Below are 16,768 nucleotides of genomic sequence, written 5' to 3' on the forward strand. Positions count from 1 at the left end.
GCTTTCCCCTCATTTTTATTCCCTAGCACACCAGGAAAAGGAAGAGAGATAGAGAATTTCTCCAACTATCTAATTTCCCAACAGCTCTGCTGTCCTTTTGGAAATTGGTGCAGCATCGTCTCTGTCCATAGCAATGCATAGTTTGATTCTACTTAATGATACAGACAGTCTGCCAAGCCAGGAAAAGCCAGATGTTAGCATACTGATGCACAAAAAACCCTCTGCTGGGGCCAGATTGTCAAAATCATACCTGAAACAATGAGTCTACATTTGCTTGCAAATAACAGATGGATGCTTGGAAACCAGTTACTGGAATGTGTTGCCTCTCAAAGCCTGACCAGGTCACATAAAACGATGGCAGGTACCTGAGATGTTCCAACAAGGGACCCAGCAGTAAGGACAAGGTAGGATAAATACTGCTCCAAGGATCCTTCTGCTGTGTGGACATTACTTCATCCCTGGTATAATGCTGCAATGAGCTGCATTGTGGGAAACACTCAAGTGCTACTACTTAAAGAGAGATTTGTAGAGATTACAAGAGGCACAAACCATTGTCAATGAGCCCTTATCTCAGGTTCCTATGCTTTTGGGTAAGAAGAAGAGCAAAAAGTTTTCTTTTTTTGTTGTACCTGATCATGCTATGTTCCTCAACATAGAAGCAGAAATGTCAGATAGCAGGAAGGTAATAGCAGATTTCAGGTGAGATGTACTTACTACCCAGACAATGTAGCAAATCTATCTCAATTTAAAAAAAAAAACCACAAAAAAATAGGCAGATATCTTCTCAGTCTGAACTTCTGTGGCCCTCATCAATTACTTCCTCTCATCATGCAGAAGCTACAACATGAGGGAAAGTAAAAGAGAAAGTTTTGGATGAATTAAGAATAAAATTAATGGCAAAACCAAATGAATTTGCTGTGAACTAGTCATGTCAGTGGAACTTTCACTCATCAGTAGGTGCTTCAGATACCCAGTAAGAGCAATTGAGCATTTGGCCTTTAATTCCCATTGTCCACATCAGTGTGTTTAGAACTTTTCACTTACCCATAAAATGATTTCCTGACTTAAGTGAAATTCTGAACTGAATGTATCTGTAAAGTAAGGAGGAGTTCTCAGTTCCAATTTATCATTGTTAAAGTGGATTAAAGGATTTTTTATTAGTAACACTTAGAGCTCACTTGTTCATGTACCTGGAGACTTCTACCAGAGGAAACCTTCCCCAGCAGATAGCCTGGCCAAATCAAAAGCTGAAAATGAGTGTGTGATGAGCACATTACACAGGCTGATGAGGGCTGTGATGAGCTGGGAATTAGAGAGGAAGCCTCTGAGAACAGACCAAGTGCTGGTGGAAACAGCATACACGGCACTCTTTTTTTTCCTGAATCACTGCTTAAACTAAGCTCAAGTACCCTGCAGGACATGACACTATGACAAGTGATGTCTCCTGAATGATGTATGTAAGCCTCTCTCTTAACCTTAACCCTCTTAGAGTAGGCCTTAGTATATTAAACAGTATAAGACAGCACTGGAAATTATGTGAGATAATATATGAGTGTAAGTAGCAGTTTAACAAACCATGAATCAAAAATGTCGACAATATATGCCCAAATTAGCTTTAGTTACGCTAATGAAAATGATGCCTGGTAAAATGTTGGATGTATGACATTCAGAAGTAGCTTTCCATGAGCAGATGAGGAAAGAGCTTGATCAGGAAGAGTTACTAGACTCTTCAACCTACTTCTGAAACTTTGGATGGGAATCAGGTTATGATAAGCTATTTAAATACAAATGTATCCGAGATGGTTAGGTATATTAGCACCCATAACATCAATGGAAGCCAAATGAGTGCATTCAACGGAGCCAAGAGTGATTCAATGAGAGCAGTCCCTAATGCCCTTTGACATGTTCTACAGCAGACAGCAGACAGCTGTAGAACAGCGAGTATCTGTAAAAGAGCTGTGCCCTGCCAGTACCAAGAAACCATATAAGATGTACTGTGGCCCTAAGATAAACACAGCTCTAGCTGCCTCTGTTGAAATGACTGAGAGACATGCTTGCTTTCTATATCTAGGAAAGTCATGGAGGAAATCTTATCTAACAGACTTGACTACTGGCTAGGCTTTCATAAAATCAGACTTCAGTTTCAATAGAAATGATTCTTCTTTCTCATTTACTAAGCACACAATCACATTCAAAGATGTCATCATTTCTCTTCCTCATTATATAATATCTTTTAAAACCATATATTGTGCATTTAAGATTTTAAGTGAAAAGCTCTTTATCTGATTTTGAGAGGTAGGTTCATGGTAGCTTCCTTGAACTCTTCTGGTTCAAAGTTTGTGGCTGATCGACAACTACTAACCCAGCCAAGCACTATCTCATTTTTTCCCCTCCACAAACTTGAAATATTAATATCAGTGTCTTGGCATAATTCCAGACTATGTAATTATAATCTAGATCCAGTCTGGGTAATTGTAATTTATATCCTTAAAATCACTTCTGTTATTTCATTTGGATGCAATATGGCTACCCCTTTTTTTGTCATAAAAACACAGTGTGGTCTCACAGTACTCCAGGTCCAGCTACCTGCCACTGCAGTGTGAAGCTATCTTATAAACCCTAACATTGCTCTCAGTGCATTTAAAGGGGTAGGAATCAGCTACTGCTACTAAATAAATGCTAAAAGGATTTTACAGTTTTGAAATAGGCTCCTTCCCCTAACTGCTCTGGGTAGACCTTATAGCAGCCTTCCAGTACTTGAAGGATAGCTGCAGGGAGGGGGACACTTTCTACAAAGGCACGTACTGAAAGGGTGAGCAGTAATGTCTTCAAACTGGAAGAAGGCAGATTGAGATTAGGCACTAGGAAGAAATTCTTCACCACAAGGGTGGTGAGGCACTGGCACATGTTGCCCAGAGAAACTGTGAAGGCTTCAGCTGCGGAAGCGTTCAAAGCCAGGTTGGATGGGGCCTTGAGAAATCTGATGTAGTAGGAGGTGTCTCTGCCTACAGTAGGGGGGGGTTGGAATTAAATGATCTTTAAAGTTCCTTCCAATTCAAACCATTCTATGATTTTATGATATTTAGAATTTGTCTTCTAAACACATTATTACATTACATCCAGACACTTACACAGATCTTCAGTATATAAATAGCCCTTCTTTCTTTGAAACACAAAAAGAAGAGTAAGTCTCAGGAAATAGCAGATCTTACTGATATACTGAATCTAGCACTCCAGCATCCAAGAATTCGGACAGAAGTGAATGTTAAAATAAGTTCCTGACTTTAGTAAACAACCTTAAAGCCAGGAGGTGTTGTTCTCAGCAGCACTTTATCTGTATGGGAGTGAATTAAAGCATCCCTGATGGATAACGCCTAGATTCACTGCACCAGCTTTGCCTATATGGCAGTTTTGAAAGAGAGAGTGAGAAAAAAAAACCCTCAACCTCAACACCGAAGTCATGATGGCATGTTTATGGTCATAAGGGGCACTTTCAGGGAAGGGCTCTGAAACCTATTCAATTTCTTACAGGAGAAAATTTTATTGGTGTGGGGCTTTAGCAGAGTGTTTGTTCTTGTACTCAGTTCCTACTCATAAGCAGATTTTACCATCCTTGAATAGTGGATACTTGGAAAGGATGTTGAATTTGCTTTCAGCATTCCAGCAAGTAAAATACATGAAGAACTGTGTTAGTATGGAGATGAAGGAACATGAACCCCTGTTCTTGCTACATTTATACAAATGAATGAGAGATTTCTGTATTTCTTCTGAGTGCAAGGATTCTCTACTGATGGTTAAGTATCTGCATCTGCCTAAACCAGAAAGCACTTGACTGATTCTTGCTGGATGTACCTGCTATCCACCTATCTGAAATGCTCCTGAAAAGTGCCTTTCTATTTGGATGCTCAATATGGCTTCCAAATCTGAGCTCTGACCATCCTACAGCAGTATAAAAAATGTTCAGAGAAACGCACTGTTCACAAACATTTCTCCAAGCATGGTTTGGCCAGCATAGGAGTATATCTAGCAGAAAAAAAAATCTAAAACACAGCAAATGCAGCTATCTACAAAACTCCTATCTGTAACTGGACCTGCACAGCATGCAGAAAAAGGCAAAGAGCAGAACCTCCTATTTCCAAGGGTATGGGTGATAGCAGTTTACTAGCACTGCTCCTCCATCTGTTCTCCACAGGATGGTAGCGTTTTGTGCAAAATCATCCTTGTTTTAAGGAACATCCACAGTTTGGGGATGCAAGGAACACTACCCACTTCATTCACAAGGAAAAGGTCACACAGAAGAGGTGGGTTTGATGTTGGATTTTGATCCTCTATAAATCAGTCAGACTGAACAGAAGTCTCAGCTATACTTCCCCTGAGAACTCTTTTATTTCAGCCAATTCTGTCTTTTTTACACCATCTTCTCCATGCCCACCCAAGTACTTCAGTGTGAAGATAGATGGACAAAACACATTTAGTCTTCCCCTGAAACATCAGAGGAAACATGAATAAAAACATTATGTTTTCTTTAATTCTGCAATCTTGGGTTTCTCTGATGTTGCAATGCCAATGAGCACTGTGCAAAACTTATTGTACAAAGTCTCTGGGCAAACTCTCCAATCTATTTTACCTCCTTGGAAAGTATTACAGTCATACTGTGCAAACTTGATATGTATCTTAGCACCTTGTCTAGTCAAATGCTTCTGATTTAATTGTTGGTACACACAGGTGTATGTCTATTACTGTCTGTACACCTGGTTGAACCTCCTGATTTTGGCAGCAGCCCAAGGATCTTTCCAGTATAGCAGTAAGCATGAACACCACAATATGCTGCAATTTGCTTTGTTTAATATGACAAAACTTCACACTGCTTTTACTTGCACATCTAGATGATGTCAAGTTTTATGTAGGAGTAATCATTCCTGCAAGCTTATATACCTCATTCCTAGAGATGATTTCATCACCTTACAACACTTTCCAGAGTATCTAGTCTGGGAATCTAATATAATCACAGAATCAAAGGGTGGCAGGGCTTGGAAGGGACTCATACTAGAGTAATCAAACTCCCCTCCTCATACTACGCATCTAGCCCAACTCTGCTGCTAATGCACCAAGATCATGTTGCACAGGAACACATCCAGACGGGTATTGAAAGTCTCCAAAGAAATAGATTTCACGACCTCTCTGGCTAGCTTGTTCTAGCACTCTGTCAGTCTCAAAGTAAGTAAGTTCTTCCTTAAGATCAAACGAAACCTCCCATATTTGTACATATTGAGATGGAACTATACACAAACACCTTGCTACCTTCACTTGGTACAACTAGAAACTTGAATACATGCAGAACACAAGACAAACGGAATCCCAGAAGTGTAATCATCCTAACTGTGTGGAAAGTAATTAGTACCATAGCTTTGTGACAATGTACAAGAAGGCAACATACAGAAACAAGTATGTTCGTTGCCGAGAAGAATTTCTTCTATGCACCATTCAAATTGTTGCTCAAATTACTTCTGTCAAGGGTGAGGGCTGGGATGGCTACTAAATGAGTGACAGACACTCTCTATTAACCCCTCTCCTTTCCCAAAGGGAAGAAAAAGGGAATCAGGGAGAGAGATTTGCAGTTTGGAAAAGAAAATTAAAACTCCTGTAAGGACAATAACAACAATAAAGTGAAATATATACAAATATACACAAACCCAGTATTGAACCAACACCACCCCCACAATCACCCCTAATAGCACTGTTAGTGTGAGCAGGTGAACCAAGTACAGGAGGTGGATTCAGGACCATGTGGATTGGAATCAAACAGATAGAGTCCTCTTAGGTCATCGGCCACTAAAGAAGAGAACTTGACCCTTGTGACCATCAGTTTTACACTGAATATGGCATGCATTGAATGGAATGCCTTCTTGTTCAGCTTAGGGTCACCTGAACCATCCACTCCTGCCTGCAGGTGCAGCCTTTCACCCTGCACCCCCAAGTGCAGTATGCAAGATTAAGCAGTGACCTTGGTCTGCGTACCAGTGCTCAGCACTATGAATGTTGAGTGATATCACTGCTAGAAGTAGACACTGGATGTGAAAATGTGCTGTCAACTGCAAAAAATGCAGTCACTTAGAAGAGACTGAGATGAAAAACAAATTCACTGAACAGAACTATTTTTCTTCTAACTCAAATTGGGACAACTTCTTAATAAACAAAGAAAGGAATTACTAGAATTTCATTACTACAAATGCTCATGAACTTGCAAAGCACAAATCATTCCCCTCCTCATACTATGCATCCTGTGAACATAAAAGATGTCTGATACAAGCGGATTTGTGGGACGCTACACCAAAAGTAGTTTCCTAACAGTTGCTGTTGCTTTTGCTTCAGCCAAAGTATTTTTATCTTTCGTCTTAGAAACATGCATATCAATTAAGCAGCTTAAAAAAAAAAAAGTTCATAAAAGCATTTTGAAGATGCAAGGTGTTATGTAATCCCATGTAATTACTGAGTGCAGCTCAAAGACAGCCATGCCATGGGGCAGCAGAGCTCACCATCAGCAATCTCAAGGCTGGGAAAGAAAAGCTGCTATTTGGAAAAGTTTGTATTTCACAAATTGGCTTAGGTTTGGGGTTTGTTTTAATTTTTTTTTAGTCTAACATGAGACAGAATCATTTTTGGTCTGAATGCAAGAAGACAGAAATGATTCTTCTTTATTCAGAGTTCAGGCACTGCTCCATACAGGAGTGATGATTACAAAAAAAAAAAGGCAGCAGCAGCATTTCCACTTACTTGCAGGGAAACAAAAAGTCATCTGTAGTTTAATAAATCCACTTTTATAGAGATCACAAGCAGCCCATTCTGAGAACATTTAAGTGTATACATAAATGCAGAAACCCAACAAACCCGGGTTGCCCAGTTTGGCCTGAATTTGGACTCCCCAGGCATGTTTCCCACCACATTCAAAGGGCTGGATGTAGACAAAAGTTGCACCTAAGCATGTGCAAGGAGTTGAACAAGACAGAAGACCAAGGCAAGAAAAGGTCAGAGAAATAAAAAATCAAACATTAGGAGTTCTAAAAAGGAAGCAGAGACTCTGCAAGTGTTTTGGACATTTAATAGCTTTCAGAAGACCCAAATGCAGTTCTAGCTCTGTAATAGGGATTTTTGGAACAGCATGTGGATGGAAGGATGGATAGACAACCTGTCTGGAAATATGGGCTGTATTTAGAAAGAGTTGCCACTTATAGATTCTATGCCAAAAGGGAGACTAGAGGTTGGTTATCATTCAGCTACTGAGATTTTTTTTCACTTTGTGAGTATAGTGTTGTGTGGGCAGGAGAGAAAATAGCAATTCAAAAGAACTTTACCACCTCTCAGACTTATTCTGAATGGATTTAGTGGTCACTGTCATGGACAAAACCATATTCATTAAGAAACCATGTTCTAAGCAAATTTTAAGTCTTAAGACTTCAGTGTGGGAAGAAACTCAAAGAGATTGTCAAATGTATCATAATATAGTTACAGGATCACAGGATATTAGGGGTTGGAAGTGACCCAAGGAAATCACTGAGTCCAATCCCCCTGCCAGAGCAGGACAATCCTATCTAACACAGATCACAGAGGAACATAACCAGACAGGCCTGGAGAGTCTCCAGAGAAGGAGACTCCACAAACTCTCTGGGAAGCCTATTCCAGTGCTCTGCGACCCTAAGTAGATTTGCAAGTCATGATATAATATCACACAACAGAGTAAAAAGTAGATCTGCAAGTCATGGTATAATATCACATAACAGAGTAAAATCTAAGTTCCTCAGCTCTGTCCTTTCAAGAACACATGGACTTCAGTTGCAAATTTGGTGCTTAGTAAAAAAACAACAAAAAAACACACATAAGAAAGGCAGAATGGTTCAGATGATTTTTAAGAGCATTTTTCAGAGAGTTTTAACACTCTTTAGCAACCCCATTTTTTTTAAACAATGACTCTTATAAAATATTGGTAGTGGTGAAAGACTACTGCTTCAGATGAAACTTGGAAATCTCAAGTCACTCACATACTGAGAGCTGTCAATCAAAAGAACATCTGATGACCTTCTTTATGCTGTACGTTTAGCAAGGCAATGTTCTAGGACTATTACAACTCCTCTTTGACTTTTCAGTGCTCTTAATCATTGTCTGTCATGACCCTACTGATAGTAGCATTAAAAGACAGGGCAGGAATTACCGAAAACTCTCTACCTGGAATACTAGAAGTGGAAATGTAGTCCAGTTTTCCTCAAGCAATGGCTTATAAATCCTCATCAGTTTTGCAGTTCCCCTAAGATTATCCTAATGAGAGAAGACAGTAATCAGTCTTGAAACAGTTTTGATTTTAGAGGACCTGGTCAAGCAGTTTGCTTTAAACTCATTACTGCATGTGAACATGACAAAATATGAGCCAGGAGTGTGTCCTTGCAGCAAAGAAGGCTAATGGTATCCCAGGCTACATTAGGCAGAGTATCTCCAGCAGGTCTGAGGGAGGATCTTTCCACTCTCCTCAGCACTGTTGTGGCCACACTTGAAGTGCTGTGTCCAGATATGTGCTCCACAGTACAAGAGACATGGACCTAGTGGAGAGTCCAGAAAAGGACCTCAAAGCTAATGAAGAGATTGGAGCAACCCTCCTATGAGGAAAGGCTGCTGGAGCTGTGACTGTTCAGCTTGGACAAGAGAAAGCTGAGAGGCGTCTCATCAGTGCATATAAATACCTGAATGGAGGGTGCAAAGATGATTGGAGCCATGTTCCTTGTGGTGATGCCCAGTTAACAGGACTAGAGGCAATGGGTACAAACTGAAACCCATGACGTTCCCTCTGAGCATCAGGAAACACCTTCTTAGGATAACTGTGCACTTCATCAGAGAGGTTCTAGAATCTCCATCCTAGGAGATGTTCAGAAGTCACATGGACAAGCTCCCAGGCAAAACAGCTCTAGGTGACCCTGCTTGAGCAGAGAGGCTGTATCAAAAAACCTCCAGTTTCCTTCCAACCTCAGTCATTCTGTGATCTCTTGTACGTGTTGTTACCAAGCTGAACTAACAAACGATCACTAATCATCTCTATCTTTGTACCTTTCAGGCTGTTCCAGAAAGTCAAGGTTATCTTAAGGAAAACACAGTAAGAAGCACGCGTGGTGCTAACAGACTCCATGATAACCTGACTCTTGTACAAGAAAGAGGAGATAGAAAGCAATGCTGTTTCTATTGTAGATTTTCTTCCCCACAGCTATAGGTATAAACACTCCTATATGTGTATGTATATACATGTGCATAGACACACTAAAATGTTATGTAGAATGTTGTATCTATAACTTTAATAAACGATTAATCTATCTACCTGTCTGCACCTATGGATACAAAACCAAGGAAGATTTTCCTAAGGTTACACAGGCAATTTATTCTGGTGCAAGGCAGAGAACTGAAAAGAGGCTTTCTAGATCCTTCATCGTGTCATATCCTTGAATTAATGTTATTAAAATTTCAAATGACAGGTTATACTTTGAATTTAAACATTTCACCCCAGCATTCGTGTCTACAGCTAGGTACGGTCATAGAACGGCAGGTCAAGCTGGCAGTCCTTTGGAAATTCAGCCTTGTGTGAAAAAATAAGTTGATGGCTATTGACAAAATGTTGCAGTCTGCCTTGTTACTATTCATGATTAAGGAAAGTAAATATTGTCTGAGATCTAATGAGAATTTCAATGCAATAAAGTCAAGTGTGAAAGGTCCAATCGATAAGTGATGACGCAACAGTATTTGCTTGTCGCTTTGTTATTGTTTAGTTCATGGTATTTGATGATGCTTGAAAATTAAGTGTTAAGAAATTAGTGTTACAAGGATTAGCATTCAGATTTTATTTCAGATGTTACATATCTACAGTCACTACATTTGGAACACTAATTAGCATCTGATTTCTCTTCCTACTAGTTAAGGACTGCAAATCAAAGAATTATAGAACAAAAATACTACGGAAATGAACACCAACATTACCCATGAACAGTCACAAATTAAAACCCATGATATCCATGGCTAATTTTACACTGCCGGAATAAGTACTGCAATGAAGAACTCCACTTTCCTATTTTTTTGTTAGTGACTGCCTCAAAATATACCAAGTTCATGAAGAAAGTGTCTTTTCAAATGTATAGCAAATCTCAGAGTCCAAGCTGGAACATCTACATCCTACACAGAGCAGAGGTATTGACCCTGGGTTCAGTTTTGGATTTACTACAAGTCTTGGATATAAAGGAGCACAGTGCCCTTTGAAAAAGACAGGGACTAAATCTCAGTTCCTCAGTAATTTCTGCAGAGAAACCAATTTCTTCCAGTCCTTCACCAGACAGATTAATTTCTCTCTGTTTGGGCTCAGATGGGTTGGCAGGCATATGGACATTGGTTTCTCACTGTGCTACAGCATGGGACACCAGTGCCTTGTGTCAGATACTTAAGGGACAATTTCTGTCCCTCTCCCTTCTCCGTGGGCATGTTGTGCAAACAATAACTTGTGCTGGCACATCACATACCCTGAAGATACTGAAATTATGCTTGAATGTTATTTGGAACTCTATTTTCTGAAGAAGCCACATAAAAATTTAGCTGTGCAAACTTCAGTGGATCTTCACTGAGCATGTTCATAACAAATACCTTCATGGTTCCAAATATTCTGCTCTATTAATTCCCCTGACACTTCACCTTTAGATTACAGACCAGGACTTAGGACACAGATCAAAATCAAGGGCTGATTATGTGCTAAAATATATGTGCAAGTCAGCTAGGAGTCTTTGGCACAGATCTTATACAAAATGCAATTACGGATCAAAGCAGACACCTCTCAAAACTGCTGTTGACTGTGTATGGTGAAAGATCCCATGTATTTCATAAGGCACATCCACAGTCCTCACACATTGTTAAAAGTAATAATTACTATGAAACGCTATTTATGTTGCTCATAATGTGATTGCTTTTTAAATTCACTAATAAATGTAGCTAAGCTTAACATTCATATTCAGCATTAGAGAAGACAAAAAACCCAAACCAATCACTTCACAGGAAATAACCCACCCAGACCAAGATTTTTCTAATCCATGCAAAAGTTTTTTTCTTACAAGTCGTTTCAATGGAATTAGGTAGTAATTAGCTGTGATAAAAAGAATGAAATACCTGTTTTGTGCCATGATTCTTGTTATCAAAATGTATTTTTTGCAGTGCCACAGATATGACTCGACTCTTTCAGTCACACAAGCGAGATCTCTTGACCTATTGCAAATGTGAGTGCATACCAGTAACGCCTTTAACTTTTGGCAAGTTAGTTGTTTACTTTTATTTAGAGCTGGCCAAGTAAGAAACCTAGTTCTGCATGAATAAAGTATAATGAGGCCCAAACATGTATGCAGCCAAATGAAAAATAATTATGGAAAATAAAACATGACATTTCTAATCAGCTCCCTAATAAAGTCTAAAAATATAAGAAATCCTACTCGATTAACCAGACAGAACTGCTCTTTCACTTAAGGCATAGCTGGGCAATTATTCAAACCTGTACAAGACTGGATTGTCAAGTGAAATAATAATACAAAGTATCTCAGGATAATGAGACAGATCTTAAGGCCATTAGCAGTGGCTCTTATCATGATACCAGCCAAAGTTCCCCAAGAAAGAGAGAATATTTAAATGAAACTTGTAGAGAACTAGTTTGAACTTGTATATTTGAACAGCTTAGTACTGTCTCATAGTTTCCATTCATTCCCAGAGAGAAAGGTGCCTATCGTGTAAGACTGTGAAATCAGTCAGGCTTTACAGACTGAAATCCCTGAGGACACAAATTAGAAAGAAAAGTAATTTGAAAATTGAGCCCCACTGCAATCTGTACAGCTTCTATTAAGAGTCTATCCTAGTGAGATTTTAGGTCTAGGTAGACGTCTAGTTGTCTTCTTTCCTGATTCTTCCTCTCTCAGTCAAAGCAACCAAACAACCAAAACCAATGTACACCTCCTCTGACTTTAGCTTCAACAAGAAGAATTACAGCTTTAGAAGAAAAGGCTTTTAAGACTGAAAATGGAGGAAGAGATTTTTTTTCCTTTGAAGTCCTGCTTACGAAACTTTAGTATATGCATACTCCTTTATCTTACATTTGCTTGTTTTTAACCACTACAAGAACAGGAATAACTAAAGAGGTGATGGTCACAAAGAAGCTAGCTAATCCCTAGGAAAAGAGTTGTCAGTTTGCACTTTACACAGCACATCAAGGCTAATGTGTCAGCAGTTGTCATTGATTAGAAATACTGCTTGTTTTAGTATCTTCCTCATGAGCTTCTCCCAGGTACAAAGGTTTCCAAACACCAGACCAGAGCTATGCTTGGCATACTCTAGCGAGGAAATCTTCTCCCCACCCTAATGATCTGAATGCATTTGGTGATGCTTGGACAATTAGATTAGACAAAGTTTTACAGCAGTTTAAGCAAGAATGCTGACTAAGACTTCAAAAATCAAATATTAAAAGACTGATTAAATATTTTACAGTGTTTTTACTTAAGCTCTAATTTGAATTTTATTTCATCTGCTAGCCAGAGATGTGCTGAAGGTTAATTGATGGAGGAAGGGTAAATAACAGCTGATGCTGCTGGCCCCATGTATGCAAGGCATTTAAGAGTATTCCTAACCTCAAGTGTGCAGTCACTGACGAGCTCATTTGTCTCACTAGGTTAGTGTCACTAGGGCTCAGATATGTGATCGAATTACAGCAGTGAAAGTGGTTTAAGCTTATGTGTTTTTCTTTGTATTGTATATTTGCACATGTCTCAAATGACACCAAGTAATCCTTTAAATTGTGTTAATTTGATCATGTATCTGAGTATCCAGGGCAGTAAATTGGAATAGGTGGCTATGAAAAGTGGAGATGATGCCTTTTAGAAGACAGATTGCTTCCATGGAGAAGAGAGACATTCAGCTGAACAACTACAGCCCAGTCTACCAGGATTAGACTATAAATCTCTCCTCTTTCTCCTTCTCCAAGATCAGGGGTTTGTAACTTCTCCTCCTGACCTGCAGATGGCTTTTGTGAATTTTGATTATTTTTAAAGGGAGAGAATGAAAAAAGAAAACTCTTATAAAGCAATTGTTGGCCAATTTTGGGCTATCTGAGTAGGCTGATATCTCTTCAAATTCATCTAGATCTTAAAAAAAAGAAAAAAAATATTTAGAAGCTCACCATCCAGAAAGTGTTAATATTATATCTGAGGCTTTCTGGTGAAAACCTAGAAACAGTCCAAATATTTGGCTTTACAGAAGTACTGCTGAGCTTGTGCCTGAACTCCTTCTCAAGAAATGTTTGGTAAGGACTTGCACATAGCAAAGTACAATTTACGTAATGAGCAGGAAGAGTTATTGGACTAATCATTTTTAATGGAGATTCCTTGTCTTTAATACAGAGCTACACAACAGAACTTAATAGCTTGTGGCAAGTAAATAATTTACACATGGATCGTGCCTGAATACAAATGTATACATAAAATATCACAGACTTAATGAAGCCTTTGGGGTGCTTTTTTAAAAATCAATTTAATTGATTCTGCTGATAGGTCTGCATTTATATTTTTGTAAGCCACATTTCTCTATACCTGTGCATGTAGCACACTGATGGTCTTGAAGAGAGGCAGGGAAAAGTCTGCAAATGAAATTAGAAGCTAAGTACACAGAGAGTAAGGTATTTTTGAAGTATCTTGGGTGAGACACTTGGAAATAACATTTGAAAGCGACCCAACGGTGTGGCTCATTTAGAAACTACTTATCAGAAAAAGGTTGGCCTCTCAGGAATGCTCACGACTATTCAGGGTGTTTTGCAGCATTTGAGCCCAATGAAGCTGGTAATGAAGAGTTTTCCCCTTAATGCTGAACATTTTGGGGTATTCAGCTTCAGTCAGCAGGGCTGCTTTTTACTGGCCTGGGCTTCTACTAGAGTGGGGAGAAGATAATGTCTGGAGGAGAGGTTTAGCGTTGTGACAAAAGCACAACTGAAGCTAGAAGGGAAGTGGTTGGATGGAAACACAAAGGTGTGTTTCAAAAGGAGAGGGACAGGAGGATGGCTGCTCTACCACTGGCAGCGTCAGCTGATCTGACAGCCCAAAAAGCTGTTTTTCACTACTGAGTACGCCCACAGCTCATCCTCCTTCTTTCTAACATACCAGTTCTCATTGTCATTAACTTGTACAAGCTGTACGTTAAAGGAGAGCATGGAGACAGACTCTGGAGCTGGGCTGGTGGGCCCGAAGAGAGCAGTGGGGAGGCCCGGGGGCCTACTGCCATCCTTGGCCCCACTGCCTGCCCCTGCCTTCATGCCCCACAGAACCGCGCCGGCCCGCCTTACCTTTGGGGTGCCAGGGATCCGTGAACTCGTACTTCCCCACGCCAATCGTCCGCAGCATCTGCACCCCGTTGGTGTTATCTGGGGCACCTCCCGTGCTGGGGGGCAGCGAGTTGGCCGTCTGCCCATTGGTAGTCGGCGCGCTACTGGGCAGCGCAGCTGAGGGCAGGGTTGGCGGCGGTGGTGGCAGCATGGGGCAGGCCAGGTGGCCATTGCCCACTGCTCCGGGGCCCGGGTGGGCCACAGGGCCCACGCTGCTCATGGAGGACATGCTGAGGGGCTGGCTGTTGGTGTACAAGGGCTGGCTCTGGAGGTTGACCACCATGTTGCTGAGGGGCTGGGAGGGCTGCGGCTGGAGCTGGTAGTGGGTCGGCATCAGCGGGAGCTGGGGGGTGACGTGCGGAGGGAGGGAGGGCGTGACGCCGATGACGGGGGCCTGGACGTTTGCGGCCGGGCTGAAGGTGGGCGGCTGTGTCATCCCGTAGGAGTGCGTGATCAGGGCGGGCTGGCTGCCTGCTGCCACCGTGGTGACCCAAGGCGCTGCACCTGTGGCACGAAGGAAGGCTGGCAATGGTGGTGGGCTTGGCACAGGGGAGACCCAAACAAAAAGAAGCCACCCTAGAATTTCCCTCCTGCACTCGCACCCTTCTCCTTCACGCTGTCTAAAGCAGCTCGGGGTCTGGAGCCACCCCCAGTGGGTGAGTGTGTAAAATCGCTACGGTGACAAAGCACAACTGTTAAAGCACTCATCAGGCGACGTGTGACACGTTTGCAGCTGTATGTGTTTTGCACTTCACGCAGCTTAAGCGCAGGCTTCCAAGAAAATTAACCTCTTTCCCCACCGTGCCTTCATGGCTCCCTGACAAACACTCTGTGTGTATAATAATGGTGCTCCAGCCACTACAAAGAGATTGTAATTAGGTGTCTGGCATAGCAGCACAATGTATGATATGTGTCTGGAAGCTGGAAATCATTTCAGGTAGTTCTGGACATAAAAGAGGTCTTAAAGGTATTACAGAATGCCTTTTTCTCCGGTGAAGGCAGAGAAGGAGAAAAAAAAAACCACCTACTCTAATGAACTTGCAGGCATTTTAATCCATTTATATTAGCCCCAGCACAGAAGAAACTTGAGGGGTCTTTACAATGAGAGAAAACCCAGCTAAAGAATAAAGAAAGTGCACACAATGAAGTCTAATTTATGGAAGTAAATGGAGATAGTGCATTGAATTCACTTTGAACGATTTTTTCCCTTGTAGAATTACAAATAAGATTAGAAACATACCTGGGTTTTCATTCTCCCTCATCTGTTTAGATGGAGGCTCATCAGTGTCCCAGGGCGTAGACTGATTGATGGGTGTCTGTCCCCACCTGACGCTCGTTGCAAGTCCTTGAGGCTGATTTTCAGTCTTGGAAATGCAAGGTGTCTACCAAAGAGAGAGAAAAATACAGAATAAAAATGTTTAAACTATTGGGAATCATTACTGTTCCTCATAGCTAGTAGCTGTTTGTTTGTTACAGTCCAAGAGGATAGCCTAAGGTCTTTAAATACCATTCTCCTCCAGGCTTGCATAACATGTCTGGAAAACACAATATATCTGAAAAAAAAGACATTTGGAAATTTATAAATCCATCTTAAAAAAAAAATCCACAGCAAAATGGCAATTTCAAGAAAAAGCTGCTTCTTTTGCCTTGAAAATAGATTTAAAAACCCCCAAACCACAGAGAGGGAAATATCCATTCAGTCACAGCTTCTGTTTGCTCAAACTCTTCCAAAAATGGTGAGCTTTCTTTAGCAGAAGGGAGAACAAGAGAGACTTATTTACAATTGTAGGACAAATTACTGTAGAGCAGTGAAGAGAAGTCTTAGTATTTACTGTCTGTCAACTCTTAAAATGGAATGGCAATAAAAAAAAGGCAGCATAAAAGTCATTGGCTGCTAAAGTGAGTATGTTGGCAGTTCTTCAGAGATGTTAAAATAACTGTAAAGTAGGGGAAGAATTGGGACTGAATAATCATCAAAGGGGATACGATCTGAAAGAGTTTTCTTGATAAAGAAACTATCAAATGGATTGAAATGCTAAACCAGCCCCAGCCCTGCAATTTTAGGAGATCTTCCCAAACAGACACGTCCTGTGGAAAACAAAGGTGCTCCAACAGGTCTCATTTATTCAACTCTGCAGCATATTTCATTGCTGGAAGATGAAAAGTGGTTTTGTTTTGTTTTTACTGGTGTCAGAACCTCTAAACCAAGAAAATGGAACCAGCTGCCTGTCACTGAACAAGTATTGAGGACTGAAGCCATAAAGAACAGGAGACCAGTCTGAGTGATTGCTTGTTTGCCTTACATCTGGGAAGTAATTTAGCTGAGATGGGGTACAGCAGCTCCATAAA

General features: G+C 40.7%; 1 protein-coding gene across 7 annotated transcripts in view; it reads right to left on the reverse strand.

Annotated features, from left to right (window-relative positions):
- Window positions 1-16,768, reverse strand: part of KLHL29 (kelch like family member 29) — a 437,205-nt gene that overhangs the window by 138,571 nt on the left and 281,866 nt on the right. For all 7 annotated transcript variants that reach the window (XM_064146375.1, XM_064146376.1, XM_064146381.1 and 4 more), the window contains 2 exons: window positions 15,660-15,801; window positions 14,381-14,923 (listed from right to left, as the gene is read on the reverse strand). In XM_064146375.1, coding sequence (XP_064002445.1) covers window positions 14,381-14,923; window positions 15,660-15,801 — 685 coding nt within the window. The remainder of the gene's footprint in view (window positions 1-14,380; window positions 14,924-15,659; window positions 15,802-16,768) is intronic.

Source organism: Pogoniulus pusillus, chromosome 7 (genome assembly GCF_015220805.1).
Source record: "Pogoniulus pusillus isolate bPogPus1 chromosome 7, bPogPus1.pri, whole genome shotgun sequence".
In the NCBI taxonomy this organism is placed as follows: domain Eukaryota; kingdom Metazoa; phylum Chordata; class Aves; order Piciformes; family Lybiidae; genus Pogoniulus; species Pogoniulus pusillus.